This window comes from Drosophila montana, unplaced genomic scaffold (assembly GCF_035044405.1).
Source record: "Drosophila montana isolate Dmon_TW-CO22-7 unplaced genomic scaffold, ASM3504440v1 contig_2438_1, whole genome shotgun sequence".
Taxonomy (NCBI): Eukaryota; Metazoa; Arthropoda; class Insecta; order Diptera; family Drosophilidae; genus Drosophila; species Drosophila montana.
In genome coordinates this window covers 870,614-887,812 of record NW_026997315.1, presented here as the reverse complement: position 1 = coordinate 887,812, position 17,199 = coordinate 870,614, and the positions used below count along the sequence as shown (strand labels likewise).

Genomic DNA, 17,199 nt, shown 5'->3' with positions numbered 1-17,199 from the left:
AAGTTTACACAAGTCCTGGTTTAGATAATAATAGCTTCTGAGTTGTGGTTATAATTTAAGATGGAGCCAGAACATTGGCTATACCTTAAATATCACCCTTTAATTCATTAGTCAACTATTTTATTTGCCTCTTATTCATCTAAAGTCATACTTAGCCTAAATGCACACATTTCTCTGTCATCTTGTTATTTTCCAACGAAAATGAATATGTATCTTGTATGAAATTTAAATAATAAAACAAAAAAAAATATATATATATATATATATACATATATAGTTAGCAAACAAAACAAAAGCCCAAATCCCAAAAATCCATATTTGTATCTTTTTCAGGCTGTTCTGAAATAATATTAAGCTGGAGAGCAAAAGGTTAACTTAGTATAGCAAATGTAGAACAAGGTAAAAGAAAGGTCTTTAGCAAAAAAGTTTGTATACAATGGCTTATTTTTCGACCGATTCTTTCTATAGTATATTGGCGCGACATTAAAGGATATGGCTTATATATAAGCGCAATAAAACTAAAGCCCAGTTTTATCATTTCATCTTCTCGGACAGGATATTAAATTTCACCCGTTTGTTCAGTGATTTTCCAACAGTAAATCTCTTGCCTACTTGACATAATTTAATATAACTTACAATTCTTATTGATAGACGGACCCATGATAGCCTGACAGACCGATTTGCATGGATTAACTATGTTGACTCGGCTGTCGATAGTGATCAACTATGTATATATATTATGAATGACAAAACTATTATTCCCTAACCAAAAGCTATACAAATATTTAGTATGTTGCCAAAAATCAAGCTAGTTTTCGGAATGCTTTTTCTAGAACAGCTATGGAAGCATACACATACATAATTTAATTGCGTAAATATTACACATCCTTTATTTAAATCAAACCTTTGCTTCACATAATAATTGTAGAAATGTTGAAAACGAACTTAGGCTAATTCTTGTTTACTTTTCGGCCATTGGTGGGTCGTTTGCCAACTATTCGCTTGGTGGCCAGCCGAGGCTTCGATGAGGTGCGTTTGAGCTGGCGACGTCTTAAAGAGAGCATCAAAGAGCTGCCATCGTGCAAGCCATTGGGCAGGTCCATCAGTTTGTAGACGTGGCCATTTAGTTCGGTGCAGAGGCACTGGCGGATGCGCTTTTTCGATTGAGTGGGCAACGAGCGATTTGATACCTCGAAATTTAGCAGGGATTTAACAGCCAAACGCCTGTCACAGGCGGTTGTGTAATGTCGCTTAACTTTGGCGCTCATCTTGCGCTTGGATGCGGCCGACGAGCGCTTTGCCTTGGACTTGGACTTGCTTCTGGTCGCGGCCGTGCTTCTGACCCTGGTGCGGCGGCGCGGCGCCAAGGTGCACATGTTGCAAGCGGAACGGCTGCATGGATCGAACAGCTGGCCGAACTGCGAGTTCGTGTACATGACCTCGGCGTCGTTGTTGCTGCTGCTGAGTTCCTTGCTTTCTTTGGAGGGAATCTGGCAAATGCGCCGAATGACGCTCGGCCTAAGCGTTTTCTTGGCGCGCACACGCGGCTTCCTTGCGGTCTTGGCCGCATTTGTGAGCTCCTCTTGCGGCGGCTCCGCTGGCGCCTCTTTTGCCTCGTTTCCATTTGCTGTTGACTGCGGCTCCACGTCCATGGCTTGAGGCTCGATTTCAATAAAAACGTCCTGAAGCGGCTTCTGTTGACAGTTTGGCAGTGCAAAGGTCGGTCGATTTTTGCAAAGGTCGGCCAGTTTTTGTCTACTTACGCGCTTCTTGTTGTTAGTTTCAGCCATTCCCGTTTTTTTTGTCTCTCAAAACTTGACTAAAATATAATGAAAAAAATTAAGATTGGAAATACTTTATCAAAAGCCTATTAAATTTTTTAGTTGTGTGATCTATCAGGAAACCAATACAAAACTGAAGCTATAGGAATTCTCATGTGTACCAGGTTGGCAGTTTCGATATCAGCGCCTACTCGACACTTACAAATACGTACAAAAAAAAACAAAAAATCTGAAACTGAGAATGTTTTAAAGGTTGCTTTTTATAAAGTTCTTATTAATTTCAAATATTCTTTTGTTATAAGTTTATCTGTCACTTTATAAAAACTTTAGTATAAAAAACATTAAAAGTTTCATTAGAAAAAAATAATGTACCAAAAGTTATTTTGCTTTTCCTAAACATATAACTAAAATATAAATCTGTGCATGATATAAAGTACTTAAATTGGTTTTGAAAATATTATGAAATTAGACTAAGCATGACAAGAAAAACGAGTCAAAACTATTTAACTAAATATTTGAAAATTAAAAAAAAATTTGTGCTTAGGAAGTTAAATTAGAATATTTGTATATGAAATTAAATATAAATATGTATAAATATATTAACTCTCTTTTTCGTATAAATAAATAAAAATATGTTATAACATATATATACAGAGATGACAGTATTTTACATTGGTTTTAATAATATTCTATTTAAAGAAACTAAATATGACAAGAAAAACCTGCCAAAATATTTTTGGAAAGAAAAATTAACTAAATATTTGAAAATAAAAAAATGATGTGTTCAAGAAGTAGTTAAAAATAAATATGAATAAATACATAAACTCAATTATTCACACGAATAAAAAATAAATAGAAATATTTATCTATATTTCTATCAAATTAGATTAAATTAGATATAAATTAGTTATATGAGGAATTGAATATTTATTCGATATATGCATGATTTTTTATTATTTTTATTTGTAGGGTTCAATTGATTTATTTTTCTTGACTTCAATTCAAATCAAGCAGCTGTCCGAAATCCTATCTTAGCAAAGCCCCAACTCCATTGTTGAATTGATCTACTCTTTCCTTCGGCGCGTTGCCTTATCTCTTTTTTGTTGGACTTTTGGGCGGAGTTTACTTTCGCCGTCCTGTTTAACTTTGAGCTTGACCAAAACTTGCTCGCCCTGCGGCTGCAGGCTAACTTATATTTCTATAGATAGATTTCTCGTGTATCTATAAGCAAGGAGCTGTTCGGGGCGAGGCGGGTTAAATTGTTTTATGCTGTGCACGGTAAAAATTCACATAATTGCAGTTGGAATTCAACAAACAACAGCAAAGCGCAAATAGAAAGCGCAAAGTCAACAGAAAAGCGAAAAACTATAAAAAAAAATACATATATATATACGAAAAAAAGTGTAGGAAAATGCTTGCTGCAATTGGGCGGGGCACTGGCGCAAACCTAAAACCTTTGTCCACACACAAACACACGCACACATACATAGCGCGGGCCACAACAACAAACAAACAAATAGTCGCTAACCTTTGGCCCGACTTCCACTTCAGGTGCGCCAAGTAATTGCAACTGAAACTGAAACTTGGCAAAGTTGCAAAACAACTAAAATCAAGTCGCGATTGCTCGACTAGCCGATACCTTGTATACACTTAATCTGTGATTAACTGATTCTAAAAAAACGGGGAGAGAGAGAGAGACATATCGGACAGGCCGGCTCTTGATCAAGGATATATATGCAACCGATTCTTAAATCTTAAATCAAACCAGTTGCTCCAAACCATCCATAATCTGAATCGGTCCAAATTAATTTTCTATAAATGATATAATTCCCAAAGCACAACAACTTCCAACCATAGCAATTAGCTCGGCATATTTGAAGAATATATCAATCGAGATATCGATTCGAGTATTAAAATATTTACGGCATTAAGCAGAAACATAATTGTATCGTCAAAATATATGACAAATTATGATATGAACCAAAACCTGAGACGTAAACCGAACCTGTTCGGTATATTTCTGTGTACTAAAATAAACACTGCGCGAAACACTTAAAAGAATCTTTGCTATTTGTAGAACCTTAAGCAACTAAAACCAAGTTTTATTGATCAATTTGTTATATGAAATTTTAATATATATCAATCCCATTTTTTTTGAAGCTTTTCACTCACTCCCCTTTTTCTCTCTCCTTCTCTCTCGCTTTTCACCTTCTAATTGAGTAAAATAATAATTTTTAGAGCATCTTTTCGCGATTTTTCACGATTGGAATATTGTATATATCATATACCCTGTGTTCAGCTAGGGTACGTGAATGCATTTTGGATCCTCCAAGGAGCTAAAATTTTCTATTGACATTAACAGACAGACAGACTGGTTTGATACTCTACTTTCTCTACGGCTCTACTTTCATTTTTCGAATGTCAATCGAAGATCTTATTACCATTCCATCAATACTTTTTACGGCATGCGCGGTTCAGGTTTCGCTGACGCTGCTGTGGCTATTTGCTGGACTCGTATGCCCTGGGAGGAACTGATGACAATAGAGGCAAGGTGAACGATGCTTTTAGAGATGTGGACAAAGGTTTCGAGCCCATGGACCCGTAAATAGACCAGTCCGCGCTGAGATATTATTTACATTCCAATTTGCTGGCCCAAACGCACTCCTCAATGTATCTTGTGGCAGTAATTATGATTTCTGACGACCCCAATGATTGTTTATGCAAAAAATTGTCAATGGGAGATTCAAATTACGTTTGGCCAAATGAATTACACAAGGATGGAGCCCTGAGCCTCCCCACTTTCGGCTTCTGATATATTCTAAATTGTTTTCATAGATTTTATGCCACATTTGTTTGTTCACAATAGAATCTGAGCTGCAAATGAATACATTATCGATTTCGGAAATCGATATTTTCAAAAAGCAGTGCAAAGTTTCCCACTAGCTCTTATAGTCTCTAGCCGATGCATAAGTTTATTAAGATTAATATAAAATAGATTTAAAAAAAAAAATATTATTTTCTAATTAATTGCCAATCAGCCGCATTTGCACAGAACCTATATACCCTCTTGAACGCATTTTCAGCGGGTGCCTGCCCCTACGAAGAGTAAAAGATAAGAGAATCGAACCAAACAAACTGCAGCTAGAATTGGAGTAACAGCAACTACAGTAGATGTACGTTATAAGGGACACGGGTTTCGGGTTAGGCACCGGGCTTGTATAAATGGTCGAGCATAGGGAAAAGTGCAGGACACATGCTTGCCCCATGCACCAGCACTTCGATGGAGGTCACTGCGGCTGCATGAAAAGAAATCGAGCGGGTGGCGCGACTTGGCTGTTGCCATAGTGTTGACAAAGCGAGAGATAGAATTAAGGGTGTCCCGGAGTCCGGCGGACACCGGATTCCGGCAGCGAGAACAACTGGTGCCTCGACTCTCTTGTTGATTTTAATTAAAATCTTTAAGCTGCTGTTGATTAATAATTATAATGCAGCGATGGCGTCTGCAGGTGATATTGCACTGTGGAAAGTTAATTACCGCGCTTATTAGGTTGCAATTTAACTGCCGTCCGTTCCATCCCCTCTGCCGGAGTGCTCAATATTCCTCACTTACTAGATGATTGGCCCCGGCACAGAGGGTCAGACTCTCTTCGTACATAATGTGCCATGAAACTCGTTCTTGGGCAATTAATAAGCTGGAAGAAGTATTTAAACTATCTGTATAGCCTTCTAGAGGATAAGTAATATGTTGTCATTAAATATGCATCGCTCAGAAGGAGGAGATATGTCCGACAGCCGAATTGACATAGCCATGCTCGCCTGTCTTTCTTTTTCGGAGCAAAATATTCTCTCATCTTTAAAGATACCTCCGAAAAACAATGCAAAGGCTGTCTTTCTGTTTTAGGCAGCACATGTGTGCCAAAAAATCATCGGTAAAAAATCAGATCATACAGAATAACATGTTCGATTTTCAACCTTCAGCAAAGCCATCAAATACGAGGTTTATAATTCTCCTCGCCACGCAAAATATATGAGTTTCTTATATAATCTTCTGTAGGGCCTTATCATTTTGTCTCGAAATGTGTAACGCAGAGATGGAGACAACTCTGACCCCAAGAAGTATATATATTTTAAATCAGCATCAAAAGCATAGTTAATATAGCCAAGTCCGACTGTCTCTCAGAATTCAAGCTATCGACTTGAAACTTTGCATATATCCGTCTTCAGCTGCAGGCAGTACATATGTCGGAAACGGATCGTTCCACTATATCACATAGCTGCCATAGGCATGACTGATCGAAAAGTAGGTTCTTACATGGAAAAATATTCATTCTTAAATATTCATTAAAAATATATAAGGGTATTAAATCTTCGACGTGCCGAAACATAATTCCTTTTTCGTTTAATTTATTTATTGTTATGCTAAAAATATATTATCGTTAATGCATTCAAAATTAATTTAAATTTCTAATTACATTCAAAACAGAAATTTCAACATAAATAAATTAAGCAGGCTAAATTAAGAGGGTAAAATTAAATTAATTAATTATAAATTTAGTTTGTGTGCGAAAACTGAGAGAATAAAATAAGAGCTAATATAATAAAATAAACAAAGGTGCATTAAATATATGCATTAAATATATAAATTATTTAATCGCGCTGGTCACACTGTCAATTAAATTATGCTTTCCTTAAAGCAAATGCTTAAATCAACAAAGTTTTATATACTTTTATTTTAGTTATTGCTTCTAAGCACAATAAAATTTGATTGGGTAAAAAAATACCAAAATAATGTAAATTTAATTGCAAATTGGGCCACACTCAAATCGATTGCATTTCCACTGTTGAGGGCAAAGTCGAGCTGCAGCTGGTTGCAATTCTCTCATTTTGGCGCTATTTGCAAATTCATTTTGCAAATTATCAAACGGCAGCCCAACCACGCCCACCTGCCCATCAGGCATACCAAAAGCCCCTCAAAGAACCTTTTGATTTGACTGGAAACGAACGTTTTGGGTTGAGTTAATGGGCAGGCGGCGGCTCTTTCGCTTGAACTTGTGGCCAGCAACTGCATTTGGTTCTACTGTCCAAGCAGAGAGAGAGAGAGAGAGAGAGAATCACACACACACACTCGTGTGTGTGTGTCAGCTGTGTTTGTGTGTTGTCTGTCATAGTTTGGCCCGCACACAAAAAGTATTTGATTTTTATTTTCCTTTTTGCGACTTGTTTGTTCAAAATTCTGATATATTCACGTTTTGGCTTTTTGGCCACAGTTTTGGCCGCGTCCCCCAACGATCTGGCAACCTTTTAACGAACGTTTTCGCCATTTACCGTTTTTTAGCCCCTGGCACACTCACACGCACACACACACACACACACACACACACACACACTGGCAGACAAAGAAAGGCAGCGTAGGCCGCAGAAAATATATTTTGTTTTTCTTGGCTTTTCACGTGTGTCCTCCGCCTCCTGCCCCTCTCTGCTGGCTGTTTCCGTATCGGATATGCCAGCCCCGCGCTCCGCCTCGCTGTGTGTGTTTTCCGAGTACTTGGTTATGGTAATCGAATTTCAAATTATTGCCATGAGCTATATGCACGTCTGGCAAGCGGCATGGGCCAGGACAACGGCAGGACACACAGCGACACGGCGACTTCTATCGCCACTGAGCTTATTCTCTTTTATACGCCTGCATCAAGGGTATGGCAACTGTGTCACCAAATATGCAACGCTTTGTATAAATCATTTTCCAGCATTTGGTCGGACTGGAAAACGTTCCACTTTCAGCTAGTGTGTTTTCTCAATAGACTCTATATTTAATTTTGCAAACCAAAAAGAAAAATTTGCGATAATTCTTGTCCATTTTATTTCTTCAAAATTTTAATGAGATAATTTAATTTGTATTCAATTGAATGTAAATTAAAATAGTTGGTAACCATATTTAATTATTTATTATTGCATATTTTATTTATAGCTTAAACAAATCTTCTTTCCCTCAAATTTTTGGCATGTTTAACCAAAGCAATTTTTAAAAAGAAAATATTGATCGGTTTGGGCTTCGGAGATTTCTTTGAACAACTAACTTGGATTAAGATTTGGCTTATGTTAAAATAATAAAGTGAAGGCACAAGTTCGAACTGGTTCGGCTTAAAATCTGATTGCAGCCTAGCTTTAAATAACTATTGCTTTTTATATATATATTATATATATATCTTTCCAAAAATTAATCTCTTGCTATTTTTTAAATACTCTCAACTAATTTCAATTTCCTTATATTCCCTACAGTTGTTTTTTAAATAAAATCAATTTCAGAGAAATCTAAAGAATTAACTATTTTAAACAAGTCTGAACTTAGCTTAAGAAATATAAAATCCAAATTTCAATTAAATTGTGTTCCCAAATTTTTTTTAAATTTAATTAAAATCTATTTAAAACAAAGAAACAAACGTACAAAATCCTAACTATTCAAAAAATCTCAACTAAGCTTAAGAAATATCAAATCTGAATTTAAATAGATCGCATACTCTAAATTTTTTTTTTATTTTAAATGAGTGTTAGGGTATTTAGCCTTCGGCAACTCGTACATAAATATTTTTGCTGTTATATTTTTGTATTTTTCCAGTTTTCATGCTTTTTTTTTTTTCTTCTTCTTCTCATGTGCTTTTTTCTAACGCGTCATTTTCCGGTAGCCTGTGACGCCTTCCCTACTTGCTATTGGGACATTTTTCTGGCTGCGTGTGTGCGAGTGTGTGCAAGTGTGTGTGTGTGGGTGTGACTGTGTGTCTATGTATATTTTCGTTTTTTACGATTTTCTCAGTTAGTTTTTTTGCTACTCTTTTTTGCGGAAGATGAATTTGTTTCGGTTTAGGGAGTTTTTTTTTATCGTAGTTGTTCGCGTTGTAGTTGCTGTTGTGCCTGTTAGTGTGTGCGTGTGTGTGTGTTTGTGTGTTTGTGTGTGTATTTCGAGGTTTTTTGCATCCTGTAGTGTGCTTTGGCCCATCGTCCTTATGTCCATTGTTGTTTACATCCTGTTTTTGGCGCGTTTTGAATATTTTTGCGGCGCATGTTTTGTCATGCAATAATTTAATTGTCGGATTTGGCAGCTTAAAAGCGAAACACACACACACACACACACACACCCACACACACACACACACATGCGCACACCTAGCCGCAGACATGTTTGTGTGTGGGCGTGGCAGGTGGGCTCTATTCGGCCAGTTTGTTTTGCCTGACAGTTTGTGCTTTATTTTTATTTATGTTTAGCTTTGGCTTGTTGCGTGTTTTCCTTTGACAAATTGCTTCAAATAGTTTTTTTTTCCATTCTCTAACACTTAAAGCTGCTACAAAATAAACAAACCTGATTTAATTGATTCTCAATTCAAGTCGAATCTTAAAAAAACACACTATTTTTCTGTACAATTTTTCACAGTAGTTTAATCCACCACAATTGTCGGAAAACAGATGGAAACAGTTTATAATATAATACAATTTTTTATCATATGAGTCCACTAGAAAGTTATGCAACACTACTTACGATAGTTTTTGATTTTAATACTACTCCGATAGTATCGATTGCAAACATTCTAATATTTTAAATTTGTTCGATAATTATCGATATCCGATTACAATGTGAAAACTTTTTAGATTTAGCTTTTCAAATGCGCCAAATGCACTCGCGAGTAGAGACAATTAAAAGTTGGGCACATTTCTATCGGGCTCGAGAACAATTCACCTTTAACCAGGCTAGTTACCGCCGTTTCTTACCATTACCCCCCTCTCAGCCACTTCCACCCCTTGCACTTCCCTTCTTGGCAAACTGCATTCGAATTCAAATTAACCAAATTAGCGAAAATTTCGCCTGTTTTGCAGGCAGCTTTTGTCTGGCTCTTGTTCTTCCGCTTCCTTTAGTCTTAATTACTTACAACCAACTGCTGCACAGTGGGTGGAAAGTTTGGATAGTCAATCGCTTACCCGCTCCCCGCCGAGGCGCACAGCCCCTCGCCGTGCTGCACAGCTGCAATTGAGCCAAGTTAAAAGCAACAAAATCGCACATCAGCCCAAAAAGGGAGACAAAAGCAGCTAAGCACTTGCCGGGGGCGTTGCGGCGGCAGATGCATTCGGAGTGGGCGTGGCAGTTAAAGAAATTACGCTGATTGAACACTAATTTATTTGTTTGTTTGTTTTAACATTTGGCGCATAGAAATGGGGGACTGGCAGAGGGAAGGGAAGAGGACAGGAGCCGCCGAAAGTGGATAAAAAGTTTTTATCCTTTGCCGGAGCTGCCGGCGGGCAACCAAAAAAACGTAGTCAAGGTGCAAACAGGGGGCCAACACGGTGTGTGTGGGGTAGAGGAAGGGGGCGCAGGGGCTGGGGCTGCGGGAAAGGGTATTGATTGTCTGCAGCTGGTAGCATCTGCTTTGGCTTCCGTTAATGTTGCAATGTAAGTGCAGTTGATTTGTTTTCCTCCTCGTTTGAGTCCTTTCTCGCTTAATTGGCTATAATTGAAATCCGTTTTTGGAATGGGCGAAAGGAAAACTAATGAAAAATCAACTTGAATCGAAATGGATGCGAATTGATTCGAAGATAACTTTCAGAATCACAACGAACCATGTAACACTAAACAAAAATATAGTTTAAATAATTTAAATTTGTTGAAATTCCTGCAGTTTAACAGCGCTCACTTTAACATTTGTAGTGAAACTTTTAATGTTATTTGCATATGTAAAGATCCTTTTAGTTATTTTTTACTGAAACTCTTTATGAGTTATGCATATTTAAAGATCCTTTTAGTTATTATCTAATTTAAATCTGAACGGAGCTTCTTTTTATTTAGCCCAATAAGTTTAGATTACGTTCGTTTATTAATAAAGGCTTCATTAAAGAAAGTTTACAGCGCTCTGTTAAGTGCACACTGTTAAGCATAATTTTTGTTATCACAGATTAAAGTTCTTTAGGAAATAGATCTTTCTATATAGACTTATTACATAAAATAAAAGCCAACATCAAAGAAAGGCTTATTACTATGAGTTCATTAAATTAAGGTAAAGATTTATAGGTTAGGCAAATAAGTTTACATCACTCTGTTAAATGTTAAATGTGAAACTCACTTTAACAGTATGTAAACAGATGTTTTATATCTGAAAGCTTATAATGAATTAAAAATCAATTTAAAGAAAATATAAAACTCAATTTTTTACCGTGGGATCCGGTCAATTTCAACTTCCACTTTTTTATTAATCAGTTTCAAAAGCTTTTATATTGTTTTAAAATGACAGAATACAAATGTTAGGAAAGGTCAGATGATGGGAATTCTCTCTCTCTCTTTTTTTTTTATATTTTAAAAAACTCCAATTAATATTATATTTATTTAATTAAATTGATATGTGATAAATAAATTTAATTAACAATTTACAAATTACACTTTTAATAATTAAAAGTATTCCCAATACCCTTCTTCAGCACCTCAAAGTATGCAATGCGCAACTGTAAAATTCCTGTGCAGAACAAAAGCCAAAATGGAATCTTTCACTCAGCTGAGCTGAAACTCACTCACATAAAACTGGGAACACTTAATACATTTAGCTGGCGCACGCACATGCAAAGAGCACTTGAAATGTTGAGCGAGCCCAAACGACTCAAGAGCAGCGCAAATGGCGCTCAATGGCCGTTGAGAGCGCAACGCTGAGTATATCTTGTTCGCCGATCTTTCTCTAAGGGGGCGCGGAACAAAGCCAATGAGAGTCTCGAGTCGAACTGGCGCACATGTGCGTAGGCGCAAGAGTTTTAACAGAGAGAGAGAGTGAGAAACAGTGTAAGATCGTCAGACCGGGAGCGGAAGAGCGCATGCCTGTCTAGCTATTAACTGTGATCTTGTGGCGTCTGGAAGCTGACTCACATATTGCAATACATACAATGCACACATATATACAAATTACTCGAGTGTGTGTGTGTGTGTGTGTGTGCATGCATATAATCAACGAGGACGACGTCATCAGCGTCTCGTCTGGTTCTGTTATTGATTTTTTTGTGGGGCTCATTCTTCTCTCTCTCTCTCTCTCTCTCTCGCTGTACGTCTGTCTGTCTCTCTCTTAACTGGTTTGCTGTGGCTTTTGTTTTATATCTAGTTGCTAAATTGATATGCAGGCGCACAGTTCGCCGGTCTCTTTGGCTTCGCGTGTCAGGCGTCACCTAATGAAGATTCATTCTTATTTGAATTACATTAGCCGCGGGAGTCGTTTTGCCGTTAGAATCTAATTAGAATTGTAGAGGCGTTACCTCTCGTGCGCTAACTCTCTCTCTTATGCGCTCTCTCTTGCTTCTTTTAACGCACCAATCCCTGTGCGCCCGTTTTTTTGCGCTACCTTAGCGACCTCCTTTTCCTTTTTCGGTCGCACACTCACACACACACACACACACACGCGGACAGACACACCCTGGCAAAGCCTTGAACACGTTCTTGGAACAGGCACAAAAGGTGCAGCACAAAACGAGTTCCAGTGGCTGCCGGTCAGCATTTGCGTGATTTACTTTTGTGCTTCCACAGCTTCCACAGCATCCAGCGATCGGCGGGCGAAACTTAAACTTTGCTTTTGTGCTCCTTCTCCCACTCCCCCCACCGCTCCCGCTCAAGCAGCATACATACATATGTATCTGCCTGTGCGCTGCTTTCAATTCCAATACCGAACTTCAGTTCGGTCAGCTGCGGCTGCGACGTCGGCGTCTGCGTCTGCGCAACTTTTGATTTTGCCTGAAACCGGTTTCCCAGTCCTCGTCTCCGTCTCCATCTTTGCCTACAGCTCAAGTCGTGTTTTTTGTGAAGTGTGTGCGGAGTCTGTGTATATTTTTGTATCTGTATCTACAACTGACCCCCTGAGCAACCCACAACGCAACGCACGAACCGCAGCGACACAACCGACAAATGTGTTGTTAATGATCTTGTCAAGTGCCTTGGGTGCATTTTTACTTATAAGTAAAAGAGAATCTGTCTGGGGAATTCCCCTAAAATCATCAAAAGGAAACCAGATACTGACGGAGCTGAGATAAATTCTACAAATATTTTTATGATTTGTAAATATTTTCCTATTATTCTCACTTAAGCGCTTATTAAGTGCATTTTTGATAATTAGTAACTTCTTCCGACTCTGTATGCACTTTATATATAAAGCCGATCCATTTGGTAATATATTTTTAGCGTCTTTTATTATTATGAATAAGAAGTTTTTCAATATGCATGCAAAATTTAGCATTTAGCTTAAATATGCTGGAGGAGGATCTATAAATATATTTAATTTAAATTGAATTTACGTTTATAAACCGCAATTTTTAATCTACGAAACATGTTTTTTTATATTTATCACAATAACTGTAAAAAGTGTTCACAGCTCAAAATGTCATTGAGTATTTGCCCAAACAAACCAGTTAATAGCCAGTTATACCTGAAACTTCTCTCAACAATTTTTGGTTGTTTCTAACCGAACGAAATGATCTCGATTTCGATTTCGAACTCTTTGCTGCCTGGCCAAGCAGCTTCCCATAGGTGTGTGTGTGTCTGTTTGCATTGAAAACTTTTTAGTCGCTTCGCCGTACTCCAGTTTATGTGTACGTGTGTGAGTGTGTGTGTGTGTGTGTTGGCATGTGCCCAACTGCAAAAGTGGGATAAGTAAAAATCGTCTGCTCTTTTCTTTTTCTGTTTCTTCTGCTTTGCTTTTGCATAATGAATGAGTGCAGAGGTGGCTCAGCGCATGTGTATGTGTGCGTGTTTTTGTGTGTGTGCAGCCAAGCTGCATACGAGCTTTGCTTCTTAGAAAACAGCAACAACAGCAACAGAAAAAAAAAACAAAAGCGCAACCTTTCACTTGCCCTCGAGCAGCAGCCGTTCCAGCTTCCATGTGGTCGGCCGCATTGACTTTGACTACAGCAAACTTCCATATCGAAAACATTTTATAAATAGCACTCTCACACGCATAAGCACACATACACATGCATAAGAAACTTCTAATGCTATTAAAAACAACAACAGCAGCGCCCGTGTTAAATGGGCACTGCGGGGGCGTTCTGATCTCGCTCTCACTTGATGTGGCTGGCGCTCTCTTCGCGTCTTTTCTTCTATGTTTGCTTTCACGTTGCGCTGCTGTTGTTGTTGTTGTTGTTAGTTGTGCTTGTTCTGTTAGCTTACAGCAGCTGTTGGTGTTCTTGTTGTTCTTGTTGTTATTGGTTTTCTAATCAATTTACATTCACTTTTAATAATACATAAATAAGTACATTTATGTTTGTATCTTTTTATGGCATCTCGTTCTATGGCTTTTTCTATGTGGGGGTGTGCATGTGTAGATGTGTGTGTGTATGTTTGTTTGAAATTTATGACATAGAAATGTCAAAATTTGTATGCACTAAAATGTCCGAAATGAACGGTACTTTCAGCATTTTTTTTGTTGTATTTTGGGCTATTTTTGGGCACCCATCGAAATGTCAAACTAAAACATTGCATGGCTATAAATACCAAAAACTATATGAGTTGATTTTAATGTGCATTTTTCGAGACCAAATTGAAATATTGAACCAATTTGAAGGTGACTTTGAGGTCCTTTAGATTTCTGTGGCTAAATAGAAGAGCTTAATTTTCGTAGCTAGAAAAAAGCTAAATAAGTTTACTGCTTAATATATTAACTGTATTAACTGTTCAAATTAGGTACTCCATGCACTTTTGAGTAGTTTTGCCGCTGAGTCTCAACACGAACTCAATTGAAGCCTTTGGCTTTGTCCACAGCCCCTTCGGGTCACTTTTGGCTACTTAACCCTTAGCTAGCTGTCAAGTCAGCTGCTTTTAACCCCATATAAACACACTCAATCCCTTGCAAGAGTCACTCCAAAATATTGAGCTCGATGCAAACGCTCAACACTTGCGCGCTCTTAATTTAACAGTTGCGCTCTCTCTCTCTCTCTCTCTCTCGCTCACTCGCTTGTTCGCACTCCAGCTAAATAAACCAATAAGAGCAACAGCCGCTGCCACTGGACTCGCTGCAGACCGAACAGCAGCAGCAGCAACAACAAGACCGTGCAGAGAACGTGAGAGCGCAAAAGAGCGGCTGCCGCAGTGGCTGCTTCGGCTGCCGATTGGAATTTTTGGTGCATAACAGCGCCATAACAGCGCTTGAACAGAAGCAAAAACAACACCGAGCAAGGCGGACGTGTGTGCGCATATTGTTGATAAATTTTTAGAATTTCTGTCTATGAGAGCTAAACGCAGCAACAACAAACGCTTTCGCAACCTATTCAAAATAAATATAACGAGCAGAAATATTCTAATAAATACAGCAAAATAAATAAATTGTGTGAAATTTATAAATCGTGCAGAGTTGCCTTGCCCGTAGTATTAAAAAAAAAGAAACAAACAAAACAAGTGTTGAGTAATATACGTAAAACAAAACAACAACGCAAATAGGAAAAGGAAGAAAAGTAAAAACAGTTAAGAATATAAGCATTAAATTATGCAACATTAATAACCAATTCAAGAAGCAGCACAGCAACATTTTATGAAAATCGCGCGCGTTTCAACAGCAGCAGCAGCAACAACAACAAACAGCTGTCAACAAAATAAAAGAATTTTGTGTGTGTGTTTTTATCAACAACAAAGCAAAGCAGCGCGACTTTTTTTCTGTCTTGTTGTTGTTGCCTGTCAATTTTTGACGTCTCACGTGTGTGTGTGTGTGCGTGTGCCTCTCGCTCTCGCTCTGTGCGTGTGTCTCGCTTCATTTTGTCTTTAGTGTCAGTGGAAGAGAAAGAAAACGAATAGTTCGAGTGTCTTGCCGTGTCTTTCAAAATTGTGTCTCAAGCTTTGCGCAGCGCTTTATGTTTATGCCGGCATTTTAATGACGTCACGTCAGCCAGCGCAGTAACAACAGCAACATCGAAAGCAACAGCAACAACTGCAAAGTCAGCAAAACCGCAAGCAAGAAAAATAATATAACGAAAAAAAAGCCCAAAAACGCGTTTCTTCTGCTGTCGCTCTCTCTCTGCCCCGCTGCTTCGCGCTCTTCCCCTCCAGGCTGCTGTCCGCGTGCAAAAGAAGTTACAAAATTACAACAACAACGCGTAAGTTTTGAGTGCAACAACAAAGAAAAAAAAAACAAAATCAAACAAACTCAGCCACAACTGCGAAAGGCCAGAAAGAGAGAGAGAATCGCATCGCATCATCAGCTGCAGCACAAGGTGTTTATCTAGCCGTAACTTACGTATATAACTTACATACCTCTATATATAAGTTTCCCGTTACTTTTGACTCATACCCAAAGTTCAGCCCAGACATATTTTTATTTATCTCAATTTTAATTAGATTCTATTTGAGCTTTTCATCGGGTTGTTAAACAATAATTTGTCTAAAAAGTGCTTAAATTGAAAATTGAAATGAAATTTTGCTCAGGTACAGTAAAAACTCTACGCGCAAACAGCTGTTTAAGGCTAACGGTCCAAGGTTTTTAGTTTCAATCTTTTTCCGCACTCTTCAAAGTAGTTTATGAACGGAAGCGGAAATAATTATTGTTAGAAAATATCTTTTTATTGGATAAATAATCGATCCAAAGATATTATAAACTAAATTTGAGTGCTGAATGTTACAGCCGGAAAATCTCTGCAAAAGGCAGCTTAAAGCACGACCTTTTTTCGAACTACGTCAAGTCTAGGAAATATGTAAGAATTTGAATATAAACTAAAAATATGACATATGTGTTTAAAGAATAGTATGATAAAGTTGTATCAGATATTCTTTTCATGATGTTGCTCTGTTTCTTTAAAAGTTGACTTAAAAATTGAAAGACTTTTATAAATTTATTTTTTTTTGTTTTGCTTTAATTCTTGATTAATGTCATTGCAAATGAATATAAATATAGTATTTTCTACACAAGCAACAATTTTACGTTACGCAACACACGCAATTAGAGGTACTTCTATTTCACCAAGATGTTATTCCAAAGTTTTGTATCTGAGCTCATATTTAGCACGATTAGGTCGCTTTGTTGTACAATATCATTTGTTGTAAAATTAAAGGATCCTCCTAGTGCCCGTACGGTACGCATTTAATATTCGATAAATTGTCCCGTTTCCAAGCAATCGATAAGAATCGATATCGAAGTCCAGATTTTTGAGCAAATCTCTTAGTTTTAAAGGTAGAGCCACGAAATTTGATCAAGTATCTTTCTTTTTATACATTTTTAATGTATTGTATCTATAGATAGGTTGAAAATTAAGAACAATGTAATTTATAAAACATACGCCATTTTCTCTTATAACATTTTGTAAATGTGAATACAATTTAACAATTGTTTTAAAATGGAAATTTTTACTCGAAATTTAGTTGCGTTTTGAGATAAGATAATAAGTAAAAATAATTCAGTCCAAGTTTTTGGTTAAACTAAATTGATATCTT

The 17,199-nt window shown here is 37.5% G+C and overlaps 2 protein-coding genes across 37 annotated transcripts in view; one reads left to right on the top strand and one right to left on the bottom strand.

Moving 5' to 3' along the window:
* mbl (muscleblind) overlaps nucleotides 1–17,199 on the top strand; it is a 228,494-nt gene that overhangs the window by 55,470 nt on the left and 155,825 nt on the right. For 11 of the 36 annotated variants that reach the window (XM_064682204.1, XM_064682201.1, XM_064682202.1 and 8 more), the window contains exon 1: nucleotides 14,928–15,986. The exons of 1 other annotated variant lie outside the window; for it this stretch is intronic. The gene's annotated coding sequence lies outside the window, so the exon portion shown is untranslated. Of the gene's footprint in view, nucleotides 1–14,926; nucleotides 15,987–17,199 lie in introns of those variants that run through there. 24 more of the 36 variants (XM_064682185.1, XM_064682187.1, XM_064682181.1 and 21 more) reach the window with 7 other exon arrangements.
* Nucleotides 894–1,924, bottom strand: LOC135427994 (uncharacterized). Its single transcript, XM_064681774.1, has 2 exons — nucleotides 1,764–1,924; nucleotides 894–1,694 (listed from the first exon to the last, which is right to left on the bottom strand). Exons 1-2 carry the CDS (start codon nucleotides 1,788–1,790, stop codon nucleotides 951–953), a joined length of 771 nt encoding a protein of 256 aa, XP_064537844.1. The 5' UTR covers nucleotides 1,791–1,924; the 3' UTR covers nucleotides 894–950.